At 40.2% G+C, this 13,254-nt stretch overlaps 1 protein-coding gene across 3 annotated transcripts in view; it reads right to left on the bottom strand.

The window, feature by feature from the left end:
• CD2AP (CD2 associated protein) overlaps positions 1 to 12,509 on the bottom strand; it is a 108,866-nt gene extending 96,357 nt beyond the window's left edge. Inside the window, exon 1 of one of the 3 annotated variants that reach the window (XM_059076544.2) lies at positions 12,269 to 12,509. In XM_059076544.2, coding sequence (XP_058932527.1) covers positions 12,269 to 12,272 — 4 coding nt within the window. In that variant the 5' untranslated portion in view covers positions 12,273 to 12,509. The remainder of the gene's footprint in view (positions 1 to 12,268) is intronic. The other 2 variants (XM_067006370.1, XM_067006369.1) reach the window with 2 other exon arrangements.
• Positions 12,510 to 13,254: the final 745 nt, after the last annotated feature.

Below are 13,254 nucleotides of genomic sequence, written 5' to 3'. Positions count from 1 at the left end.
AAAGTGGTGGGGGGAGTCAAAAGTTATATGCAGATTTTCAACTTTGCAGGGGGTCGGTGCCCCTAATCCCCGCACTGTTCAAGAGTCAACTGTATATGTGAAGTATGAAACAAATCTGTAAAATATATATTTTTTTAAGACCTAAAACACATCAAAATAACTGTTCACTGTAGAAGTTTATGGATCATTTTTGTCATTCTTTATCCTCCCTGTATTTTCTAAACTTCCTAAAATGAACAGTTTTATAATCGGAAAGATGTCACTAATGTTAGTATCCCACAGTGGACTGTATATATAGAATGTTACTGTGGCAGAACCCCAAATATACAAAACAGTGTTCCTTATTGTAATGTCACTCTTTCCCAGTGAGGGTTTCATTCCAAGGTGTTACAGGAGGGTATCTGATGTTTTGTCCCACAATATACACCAAAACATTTCACCTAGTTGTAGAGTCAGTTAGAGCCATGTGGGATATGTTTCAACCATAAAGGAATCATTAAAAGTCATAAATCCCATCCGCCCTACTCTCTGATAGAATTCTATAATTCTGTTACCAAACCAAACTCAATACAAAAAAATTAACACCAATTTTCCAATACCACCTTATTATCTTAGAAACCACGGATTCCATAAAATAAGTCATATGGAACAAGAAATCCTGACTTACAAATGCACTGTTTTTCAAGTTCCTGACTATTTGCTCAATTTAGAAGTGCTATCTGCCCCTAGCCATCTAATTATAATGTCTATATTCAGATGTAAGAATTGTTAAATACTTCAGTGTATTTTATAATATCTTCACATACAATATGCATATATACAATATACACAATATATACTACATAAATTATACAAAATGTTCCTCAAAATATTAGTCAGTTATAAAGGTTTTGGCAAAAAATATGTTCCAGCAGTAAATGTCAGTTCAATACAATGAATTCATCCTTAAGTAACATTAAATTACTCTTTATTTTGCTCATCTTGCAGAATTATACAGTTAACTTTCATATATTTTATCCACTTTAACAAAACCTTTATTCGAAAGTCCAACTTTCATTTCAACACAGTCCATGTTTTTTCCAGTAAAATTAACTTATTCAATAAAAATCAGTTTGTTTTAAGAGCTAATTTTATATACATGTTAGAGTAGCATTCTATTTTTAATTTTTCTCAGATAATCAAACTATATTAAAAAAACACTAACATCTTATTTATCAGAGCTAAATGAACCAGATCCTTCTGAAGTCAGTAAACTTCAAAATAAATTCATCCTAGATATCTGGGGCTATTTTTGCCAATATATGAATAACTGTCCTAATACCAAAGACTGAAATTATATATATTTAACTGATCAGTTCTACTAAGTGATCTCAAATGGCACTAGCACTTGCATGGTTAACTCATCCAGCAATCCATTTCCAAAGCATCTCAAAAGATTTAATACTTCAAAGAAGCCTCATCAGGATAAGCAATGAAAAATCAACTGGAGCCACAAGAGATTACAGAATACACAAAGAGATCTGCCAATTCAACATTCTAAAAAGAGATGCTGCAGAGTTGGGTCAGACTCAGCAGCCCAGAGGCATGTGAGAACTTATGAAACTAGGCTGGTTCTTGGAGAGGCTATTAAGTTCCAAGCCTAAAAATCTCAATGAAATGGATAAATTTCTATTTTAAAGAAAAACTAATTACTCAAGAGATTTTTAAAAATCAACAGATCAATAACCCAGGAATAAAATCAGATAGTGGTCTAAAAAAAATGACCTCAAAAAAAGTTACCAAAAATAGTTTGTTTTAAAGGTCAATTCTTTCAAAACTACTATAGAACAAAAAGCCCACTAAGCTTCACTATTTTAAAAAATCATCATTTGAAACAATTTGAATGTTATCAAGACCAAAGATTGCACCCAGAAACATACTCTCAAATAGATAAGGTTCTAAATAAAATGTCAACAAATGGAATTCAAATGCATAGTTAGATAATTAGCTACCACAACTAAGCAAGGTCAATCATGGGATAGGTTTAATCTTGGAAAATCTAATTTATCATATAAATAGATGTAATATGAAAAACCACATGATCCACAGATTCTAAACTAAGCATTCAATAAAAATTAGCCTTTGTGTGTGTGTCTGTGTGAACCTGATCCCTCTCGTCACAGTAAAAAGCCTATAGCATGAGGTCTTAACCTCAAGCTTTGCCCTAGAAAACATAAGCTTTGAGGCTAAAATAGCAATTCAGTTTCTCTCAGGATAACTAGATTTAGAACATGTAAATTCAGAACTAATTTATATTAGGGTAATGGTTCTCAACCAAGATAATTCTGCCCCATAAGAGACACTTTGGAATGTCTGGAGACATTTTTGGTTGTTACAACTCAGGGAATTCTACTGGCATCTACTGGGTAGAGGCTAGGGATGCTGCTAAGCACCGATGAAAACACAGGACAGCCCCTCAACAACAAGTAATTTCTGGCCCAAAATGTCAACACAAAACTGCCAGTGTCACAAAAACCCTTAAGATTTACTTTCTAAAATTACATTTCCCAGCTGGTAACCACCAGCCAGCCACAGGTGACTACAGAGCATGTGAATTACGGCTAGTCCAAACTAAGATGTTTTTATATATATGTAAAATACACACCAGATTCCAAAAACAGAAAAAAATGTATACTAATTAAGTTTTTATACTGAACATGTTGAAATAATGTATTTTCTTTAAAACAACATACCCATAGTATTCAAATTAATTTCACCTTTGCTGTATTTTTTAACATGGCTGTAGAAAAATTTTAAGTATATATGTAATTTATCAATTTAGTATGCCTCAAAGACCATATGTATACTTGCTTCATGATACCCATTTAATATCATAGAATTTTACAGTTCAACAACATTGTTCAAGTTATTTTAAACAAACTTTCCGGAGCAAATTAAGCCTTTATGCCTAAATTTATTTAACAGAATAAATTGGAGAATCATAAAGAACTGTCACATATGCAAAATAAGTAATTTCCCCTTTATTTATTAGAAGTATGTAACATACATGGAGTAGGCAATCTGCAGATCCACCTGACAAGATGGGTTTTTCTTCTTTTTCTTTTTGTGGTACGCGGGCCTCTCACTGTTGTGGCCTCTCCCGTTGCGGAGCACAGGCTCCGGACGCGCAGGCTCAGCGGCCATGGCTCACGGGCCCAGCCGCTCCGCGGCATGTGGGATCTTCCCGGACCGGGGCACGAACCCGTGTCCCTTGCATCGGCAGGTGGATTCTCAACCACCGCACCACCAAGGAAGCCCTGACAAGGTGTTTAATATCCCAGATTACTGATTCTGTACTAAAGGGACTTAAGAGTCTCAATGAGTCATACAGAAAGGGTTAAAGAGTTCACAGTTGACCCTTGAACAACGTGGGGGTTAGGGATGCCAACCCTCCTAACAGTTGAAAATTCAAATATAATTTACAGTCGGCCCTTCAGACGGGCGGTTCTGCATTCACAAATTCAACCAACCACAGATCCTATAGTACTATGGTATTTACTACTGAAAAAAATCCACATATAGGTGGACCTGCGAAGTTCAAACCTGTGTTATCCAATGGTCAACTGTACTTGTATAAAGAAAGTTAGGGCTTCCCTGGTGGCGCAGTGGTTGGGAGTCCGCTTGCCGATGCAGGGGACATGGGTTCGTGTCCTGGTCTGGGAAGACCCCACATGCCGCGGAGCGGCTGGGCCCGTGAGCCATGGCCACTGAGCCTGCGCGTCCGGAGAGGCCACAACAGTGAGAGAGACCCGTGTACCACAAAAAAAAAAAAAAAAAAAAAAAGAAAGAAAAAAAAAAGAAAGTTAGACCTCATCCACCCCAATTACTCCAAATTAAAACATTATTGAATCACAGACTTGGGGGACACAGAGCAAGCTCCCAATTTTCTGCTAGTTACTAAGTGTTAAATTTTTTAGAATAAAATAAGTAATGGGGTCTCTGGCATCCATAAGCTCAGGGCAAGTAAGGTTATTACATATGAAAAAAAAGGATAACAAAGAAATTTTTATTTAGGCTTTAAACTGTGAGATTTAATCATAAGTTCAGTTGGGCTGTATAGAATATAAAGAATACAAGAAATTTTTGTGGGAAAGAGTTTACCTTGAAATTAAAAGTAGAGCCTTTACGTTTCCATTTGACATTCATTCTGAAAATTCTGAACTCTCAACAGATTTATTTTCATCATTTAAGGTAATTTTAAAAAATTTTATTGGAGTATAGTTGATTTACAAAGTTGTGTTAGTTTCTGCTGTACTAAGGTAATTTTTTTAACTGCTTCATAATATGTGTTTGACAAGAATGGTCTAATTCGTAAGTAAAAATAGAGTCTTCATCTTAAATAGCTTGCACACACGCACATATGCACACACATACACACACCCCAAAAGAGCAAGTCAAAATACTCATCAGTGTACATTCTGCTGCAGCAGGAGTTTTAATTAAAGTCTAATAAAAAAACTTTGATAGTAAAACACATTTCTAACTAATTAAAAGTGTAACAAAGAATTAGAAAAAAAAAACACGCAGAAGAATATACATTTGAAAGACCAACTTTAAATGTTTCCAAAAAACATTACATGCTACTTTAGCCAAGACTGTATGGTCTCAATTTTACAAATATATGAACTTCTGTACTTATAATCCAAAACAGACAATTTGGCACTTGATTATTACGATAATCATGATAAATACAAATACTCTAGGAATGGCACTCTTACAGTTAATAAAGTCAGTCTAGATGTTAGGTAAAGTTCTGGCCTCCTCAGTACTGGGGCACTGATAGACACTAAGAAGGTAAGGACACTTTGAATATTTCAGGTAAAAGGATCTTGAAGATACCAGTTCAAATGAAGGTGTGCTTCACTCTAAAGACAGTACCAGGAGTAGAGAAAAAAATATCTTGGCTACTGCCAAGTACTCACTATGTCACTGGTCAAACTTAGAGATGAACAAATCCTATCTGCCTTCCAATGCAGGAATCTATATCCTGATCTTCCTTATACTTCTCTTATTACATTTTAACATTTCTGACACTGGAATATCTTTTCTTAATGTACTGTGTTCCCTTTTCTTATTTGGATTTCTGATGATTCACATGTTAAGTTTTATTCCTACCATGTTAATTCTTATTCCTATCACAACACTCTCGGCCATCCCAACACTCTGATGACACTCATCAACAACTGTAGGCAAGGACACATGGGAGCATTTACATCACAATCTCCTGTGTGAAATTTTTAAAAATCCAGATGATTCTAATAATATGCCCAACCCGCAACACTGTTGTAAACTACCTGAGGCACCAAAACTTATATTTGTCCTAATTCTCCTAGCACCTAGCATGGCATTAATCACATTCCTCACATTAAGGCAAATACTTCTTGATTAATCTCTCATCTGAAGCTCCTTTCCTTGACAATGTGACCTTGTGATAGAACCTTTCTCTTAACATTGGTGGTGACTGTTATTGTTACCATACTTAAAGTATTTTTCTCCTAGAAACTCCTAGTGATTAGATGCCACAGTCACCCTCTGAGAATTACCTGGACACTGAATCATTAAAAACAACCTGAGGGACTTCCCTGGTGGCGCAGTGGTTAAGAATACACCTGCCAATGCAGGGGACACGGGTTTGAGCCCTGGTCCGGGAAGATCCCACATGCCACAGAGCAACTAAGCCCGTGCACCACAACTACTAAGCCCACGTGCCACAACTACTGAAGCCCGCACGCCTAGAGCCTGTGCTCTGTGTAAAAGAAGCCACCACAATGAGAAGCCCGCGCACAGCAACAAAGAGTAGCCCCTGCTCGCCATAACTAGAGAAAGCCCGCGTGCAGCAACAAAGACCCAACGCAGCCAAAAATAAATAAAATTAAAAAGAACCTGAGCTATGTGGCACTAAAATAGATACGGGAATTCAGGATCCCATGTTAGTCATCTCTGGTTTGCAAATTAGTGGAGAAACAGTATGTGATCATGATGGAAAACTGAATAAAGTACACAAAATTTTAAAGATTAAAAATGCGGGCTTCCCTGGTGGCGCAGTGGTTGAGAATCCGCCTGCCGATGCAGGAGACACGGGTTCGTGCCCCGGTCCGGGAGGATCCCACGTGCCGCGGAGCGACTGAGCCCGTGAGCCATGGCCGCTGGGCCTGCGCGTCCGGAGCCTGTGCTCCACAACGGGAGAGGCCACAACAGTGAGAGGCCCGCGTACCGAAAAAAAAAAAAAAAAAAATGCAACTCTACTGGAGGCACTGGAAAGGAATGACGTGGTATAAAGAGGTTCTAGGAAAAAAAGAGTCCATAACATGGCTATATCTGACACAGATCAACATTTTAGGCTAGATATCAATTTAGAATAATGAATTTTTAAAAAGCAGAGTTTCTTATTAGAATAAAAGCTCCTTTAAGTACAAACAACCAATAAATACACTTTCAGTTGAAAGAAAAGAGTAAGTATGAGGATACAACATCCAGGCAACTGAGGTCTTCAGAAACTATCAAACAAAAAACAAAAAACAAAAAAGAGGTGAAGTTAAATTTAGTCCAAAGGAGTAAACATTTAGAAGCCCAGAAGGAAAATACCTAACTCACTTGGGGCTAAAATCAAGGTTAGAACTGAAAATTGAAAGTACAACACAGGGACTTCCCTGATGGCACAGTGGTTAAGAATCCACCTGCCAATGCAGGGGACACGGGTTCGAGCTCTGGTCTGGGAAGATTCCACATGCCGCAGAGCAACTAAGCCCGTGCACCCATGCACCACAGCTATTGAAGCCCGTGCACTCTAGAGCCCCTGCTCCGAAACAAGAGAAGCCACCGCAATGAGAAGCCTGCACACTGCAACAAAGAACGCAGCAATGAAGACCCGAGGGAGGGAGGGAGGGAGGGAGGGAGGGAGGGAGGGAGGGAGGGAGGGAGGGAGGGAGGGAGGGAGGGAGTCTTGGGTCAAAAGAGCCCTAGTAAGATTATGAAGGGAATTCTACCTGCTTAATAGTAGCAATAAATGACGCTGTGAACTAGTCTGAACATCTATCTAACATAAAGCTACAAGAAAGCTGTGGGTAGTATGGTGTGGGGCGAGTATGCAGGAGGACTGAAAAGGGCAGGTATAAACAAACAAACAAAAAAACAACTAAGAAAGCTCTTTCTAATAACCAGCCTAATAACTAGCCTAATCACCACTTCAGTGAAATTGTTCAGGGATCAACAATTAGTAGTACTTTCAAGTTTCTTATGCCTTACTTGCCCATTTATTATTATATTGGCAGTTATGACTATTTAACACTGTTAAGGATTGTGCGCTTGTTTCTGAAACAGAAGGGTATGCTGAAACTTTGTAATCTGCTTTGCCTTGGGTGTGAAAGGAGAAGAACAGGTGAAAAAGAAATAGCTGCAAAGAGCAGATGTATCAAATCCCTGAGACCAAATAAACAGAGAGAGCGCTAGACTGTGAGCAAGAAACATCCTCAAGCATTGAGATACAGAATCTCCTTTCACTCCAGTTACCCAGGACCACTTGTAACACATATAGATCCAGCTACTGATGCAGTACCAAGCAGAAAATATATAAGATCTACAGCTTAGGAGCTCAGTATCTTGTCAATATTACTGCTTGCCACATCCTAAACAATTCCAATAACCAAGCTCACTTTTGCTCCTGGGAACAAAGAGCTACCTTGTATCTCTCATAAGAAATCTGGACCCTGTCTGGTTCTGCTTCCCGGTTCCTAGGTCTTCAAGGCCTACTGCTAAAACCCATTTCCTCCCTCTTCCAAGATGCCAGGCTGAACCTCTACCTAGTACCTGCTCCCACCACCATCCCACTCCAACACCAACCTGGCCAACTCCATCTGTGTGCACACTGTCTTTTGCTACTCTTATCCCTCATGCTAAGAGGCTAACTATAGTACCTCCATCCAGATTTCCCAGGCCAGTGTTCTGGCCTCTCCATCTAGAAAGAACTAATCCTGCTTGAGGTAAACATGCCTAGTAGTTGGATATCAAATTCTACCAAGTCACAGATCCATCATGATGATTACCAATTTACCTAAATTTCAATCACATTATATTAGGTTTAATTCCCTCTTTCTTTTCCAAACAGAAACTCTGAAAACTTTCAGATCTTTCACAACTTGCACCAGTTTACCTAGGAACTGCTTCTGCAGCTGTCCTATTCTCACACAAATCAAGAATCATTACAGCTTTCTTTGCCTATCTTCAACCTCTTGACATGACACCACTTTTTAAATACATTAGAAAATGGTATCATACGTAAAATACACTTAATGGAGGAAAATATTCCATGACACAGGAGAGGAGGGAAAAAAAATCGCAGATTGGATTACTTATAAATAAAAATTTGAAGGTATTTTCAATTGGCAATATGGAATGAACCGAAGACACTTCATGCTTTTTTTAACTTTCTTATCTTAAATGCCTTAAAATTTAGATCATCTTATTAAGTGAATAAGACATCATTTTACTTTGCTAACCCCTCATTTATAAGAGATATATGGCAAACTTCAGGCTAATTTCTATAGGAAAATATAAAATATTATGAATGTGAATTTTCACCCTAAATGTGATTTTATGGAATTATAACTACTCAAAATTTGAACCCTTAGAAAATCTGATCACGAGTACTTACTAATTAAGGAACACAACTGATTATTAGATTTGCTAGTGATCCAACTTTCTTTCTTTTTAAAATTAATTAATTAATTTTGGGGCTGCATTGGATCTTCGTTGCATGGACTTTCTCTAGTTGCAGCGAGCAGGGGCTTCTCATTGCGGTGTCTTCTCTTGTTGCGAAGACACGGACTCTAGGCTCGTGGGCTTCGGAAGTCGTGGCACGCAGGCTCAGTAGTTGTGGCGCACGGGCTTAGTTGCTCCGCGGCATGTGGGATCTTCCTGGACCAGGGCTCAAACCCGTCCCCTGCATTGGCAGATGGATTCTTAACCACTGCGCCACCAGGGAAGTCTAATCCAACTTTGAAACAAAAATTTCCTAATATTCCTCTTTCATGCTCAGGATTAGTTTAATTGAAGTAAATCCTGAAATGAAAGGTGAGCCGCCAGGAGGCAATTTCCAGTTGCCACTACTTATTCGTATGAATCAAGATTTTATCCAAAGAGTGAATCAAAGAAAAGAAATAAATCACTGTATTACAGAAGTACACATATTATCTCTAAACCAAGTATATATTTCTGCCCATTAACTGCCTCATAATTTAAACATGTTGACTTATTATATGTGAGGTGGTGAAAAATAATTTAAACTAAAAAGTTCATAACCTTATCTAAAATTAAGAGAAATTCAATCCTTAAAATCTGCTTACTTTTTCAGAAATAAAAATGTATATATCGTAACACTTCATGCCATTTGCTTTGTCTTATTCCACTCCAAAATGTAGATCTGTACTTTTGGAATAAGAAATATAAGTATTGACTTTCCATCTTTTTCAAGCTCTCCCCAATTCTTCCACACAGAAGGCCTCAAATTTCCTTATGATAAGCATTCTTCTACATTTAATAAATGCACAAACTAAAAACAGTGCTCTAGTTTAAGATAAAATTCAAATACATCTCTACTAATACTCATTCCACTTAGTTTTTCCTAAACTACTAAACTTACTACAAATAATGAACTTTCTCACAGCATATCAAACTTTGAATGTTATCTTCCTGTTTCTGCATTGATACAAAATCATCTCATCCCGCTGGTCCCTCAAAGACAATATCATGCTTCTAACAAAGGTCAAACATTGAGAATTGTTTTTTCAAGTTGATGCAAGATTTAGGAAAATTTATTTGAAAATGAAAATAACAGCAACCAACACTGGCACTGTTCTAAGCACTTTACAAGTATTAACTCATTCAATCCTCCTAACAACCTATAAGGTTGATAGTTTTATCCCATTTATAGATTAAGAAACTGAAGCTCAGTCACAGCAGCTAGTAGGTAGAAGAGCCAGGATTTGACCTTAAACTGTCCCAGTTCAGAGCCCAAGCACGCTCTAACTCTCTAGCTATACCACCTAAATGTTAAGAATCATCACTTAATAGGTATCCAAGTTATTTTGAAACGAAGAAATTAAAGATTTTTCATTTTGTGATGAACCAGATAAAATACCATGTAAATATTTTAAGCTATCGTCTTAAGCCATAAGAAATAAAGACTTCTGACAGCAAAACCAAGTACGTTAGATTAATATTAAAGAAAAAACCCCCTTTAAATGATTTTGATAATTTTATTATGAATACATGACCAATAAATTTAAAGTACATATTCATATGACAATATCTGACAAATACCTTTCAAAAATTAACTGCAAATGCACCCAAGTAATCAACCTTTAAAACACATTCTGGGTAGTCAAGCTGAGAGTGTACAAACATCACACTTGACCAAGATAATCTGGCAACTCACCTAACTAGAACACAGCAAAGTCACTGAGAAAAGGCCTCCGAACAATCAAAATAAATACTCCAATGTCCAAGTATTGATACTCACTTTTCTCAAAAAAGGATCTCACAACTAAATAAGGGTCAACTCATTTTTACCCTTATGCAGAATTACAAATTTGACTTCTGGAGGAAAAAATGGCGTTGAAAAATGACCAGTGGGAAGGTGAAGGGGGACACTGATCACAGTGACAAGCACATCCAATAGAGAAGCAGAAAAATGCTTACTTAATAACTTCAAAATGCAAAGAAATCTGATCTACAGTCCTATATACAATCCAACAGATCCTCACGGCACCACAGTAACTGATGGTCACAAATGATGACCCTAGGTCATCAAAAGATTTAATTATATTCTGCATCCTACTTAAAACATAAAAGAATACCATATTTAATTTTAGTATGATTTTCACTCAAAGTCGTTTTATAATTTGAAGCTTAGAGGATAAACCCTCAATTACCCAGTAAGCTCAACTAATAAATTAGAAAGAAATTCCTTGGAAAGTTCCAAGTAGCAAAGGTTTCACTGTTTCTAAGTTTAAGAGCACTATGTGTACAAAAGTTACCTGAAAGCAAAAGGGAGACAGGAGAGCACAGAAGTAGAAAGTCTAAGAAAACAAAGAAGAGCTAGGCGACTGTCTATAAACGCGCTATCCTTAAGGCATTTCCCACAAAACAATGTGTGGGCAGTAGGTGCCACATCAGCAGTACTCGGTATTTGTCCTGCTCCTAAATCATTTGTTAGTTTCATGAATTATTAATTTCAGTTAATAGTTTGTTGAGATGAAGCAGTACCAACTCTTTCCTCAACTGCAAGAAGTGATAGCGTCCTTCTGATTGCTCTACAAAACCAACACTGGGATTACTCTTACACAGCATGCATATGCCTCACGGTGGCACACATTTGATTTTTAAAAAAAGTTCTCTTTTAAACTGCTTTTCATTTTTAAAGGATTCAGAGAGATAGTGCCTAGCCCACACTGAACTTCGTTATCAGAAATTTGTTACACTACTCAACAAAACTCCCTTTCAAACCAGGCTGCAACACATTCTTTCCTCTAGCTCAAACAAAAACTTTAAAGCACATAGTAAATAACATATAAGGCCTTGTACTTTTCTCCCCTTCTAGCGAGGAAGTCTAACTCCAAACAGGAAACTGCTTCTCAAAGGATTCAACGCAGAAATCCTACCAAACGCCAATCCAGTTCTCAGGAAGAGATTTAATATTTAAGTGCCAACACACTTGCCCAGGTAGAAACGGGGTAAATACTCAAACTTCCCTGCCCTTGAGGCAACCCTTGGAAGTTTTAGCAGGGGAAAAAAAAAATTGCCTTTTCTAACGAACAAACTACAAAATGCTTTAAAAGGCCAATCTATACAAAGGTTCACAGAAGATAAAGAAGTTAAAATGCTAGTTTGTCAAGTTTTTCGATCACCCTCCCCCATCCCACAAGGATCTGGGAGGAAAGAAGGGGCTAGGGAAGAAGGGAGGTTCGGGGCTGAGCGGAGCTAGGCGCGGGTCGAGGTGATCGGGCGCCCCCCGCCCCATCCCCTCACCTTTCCCGGGACCAGGAAAAGAGGCAGAGAGGAAAGCACGAGATGGAGCACTTCTCCGCCAGAAGAGCAAGGTGGAAGGAAGGACGAGGAGGGGCGGCGGGGAGCGAGCCGTGTGGCCGCGCAGGGACCGACCCCTGCCCCCTCCCCGCCGAGACCGAGAAGGGGAACCGCCTCCCCGAATCGGGAGCGTCCTCGAGTCCCTTACCCATGCTGGGGGCTCCCGCGGGGAGCAGCCCGGCGCCCGCCGCTCCTCCTCCGGCTGCTCGCGCGGCCGCTCCGGCGGCAGGAGGCGGGCCCTCCGCTCGGCTCTAGCCCAGCTGAGCTCAGGAGGGGCAAGAGGGCGCCTCCATCCGCCCGCGGCGTTCCCCGGCCAGTCCCGTCCGCGCCGCCCGTGAGGAATAGGCGGCGGCCGCTCCTCACTCGCGGCGGCTGGAGCGCCCTCCCCCGCCCGCCCAGCCGGCGGCTTCCCCACCCCCGGTCGCTCCCGCCACGGGGTGGGACCTGCCGGTTCTTCGTGGCCGCCGGCTCCAACCCGGAGCGCCAGCCCAGCCCCGAAGCCCGCCCCCCGCCGCTCCCTCGGCGCCTGCAGTCTTCTAACGCGACGCCAAAGATTGAGGTGGAGACCGGGACAGAGGCCGGGAAGGTGCCGGGAGGAGGAAAATCTCGCGAGAATCCTCGGTCCTCCCTGCCCCGCCCCCGCCGCGTTACGGCTCACCGCCTGCCCCCGGCGGCTGCCAGGTGCGGTGACGTCATGGCCTGGGGTCGCTCGCCGTCCGCGTCCAGGTGCGCGGAGTGGATGGGGGAGTCGTGCGGCACAGCTGCGACCAGTCTTCCGCCCTGAAGTTCGAAGCTGCTGGGACAGGCTTGTTGTGTGGTTTGTCGCTTCAGATAGATACAAAGAGTTTTTGCTGATAGGCAAATTGAGCCTGGGTTGCCCCACTTTGCATTGTTGCTGCAGCAGGCTTTGGGGGACCTAAAGGAAAAGAGGCCGCGAGCGAGAGATGCAAGAGGACAGAAATAGAGAGAAAAACCACTTGCTTTCGAACTTTAGAGGTCCAGCTGCAATCAGAACCCGCGGTTTACCTTGCAAAGTTCCGCATGAATCAGAAGCATTTCTTAGTCGGAAAAAAATCCTAGGCACAGAGTAAATTCTATTTTACAGGATTAAATTATTGGGTTCCTTTAGTCTCT

Source organism: Kogia breviceps, chromosome 10 (assembly GCF_026419965.1).
Source record: "Kogia breviceps isolate mKogBre1 chromosome 10, mKogBre1 haplotype 1, whole genome shotgun sequence".
NCBI classification, from domain to species: Eukaryota; Metazoa; Chordata; class Mammalia; order Artiodactyla; family Physeteridae; genus Kogia; species Kogia breviceps.
Note: the sequence above shows the minus strand (reverse complement) of the source record. Positions and strands in the feature narration are given on the sequence as shown.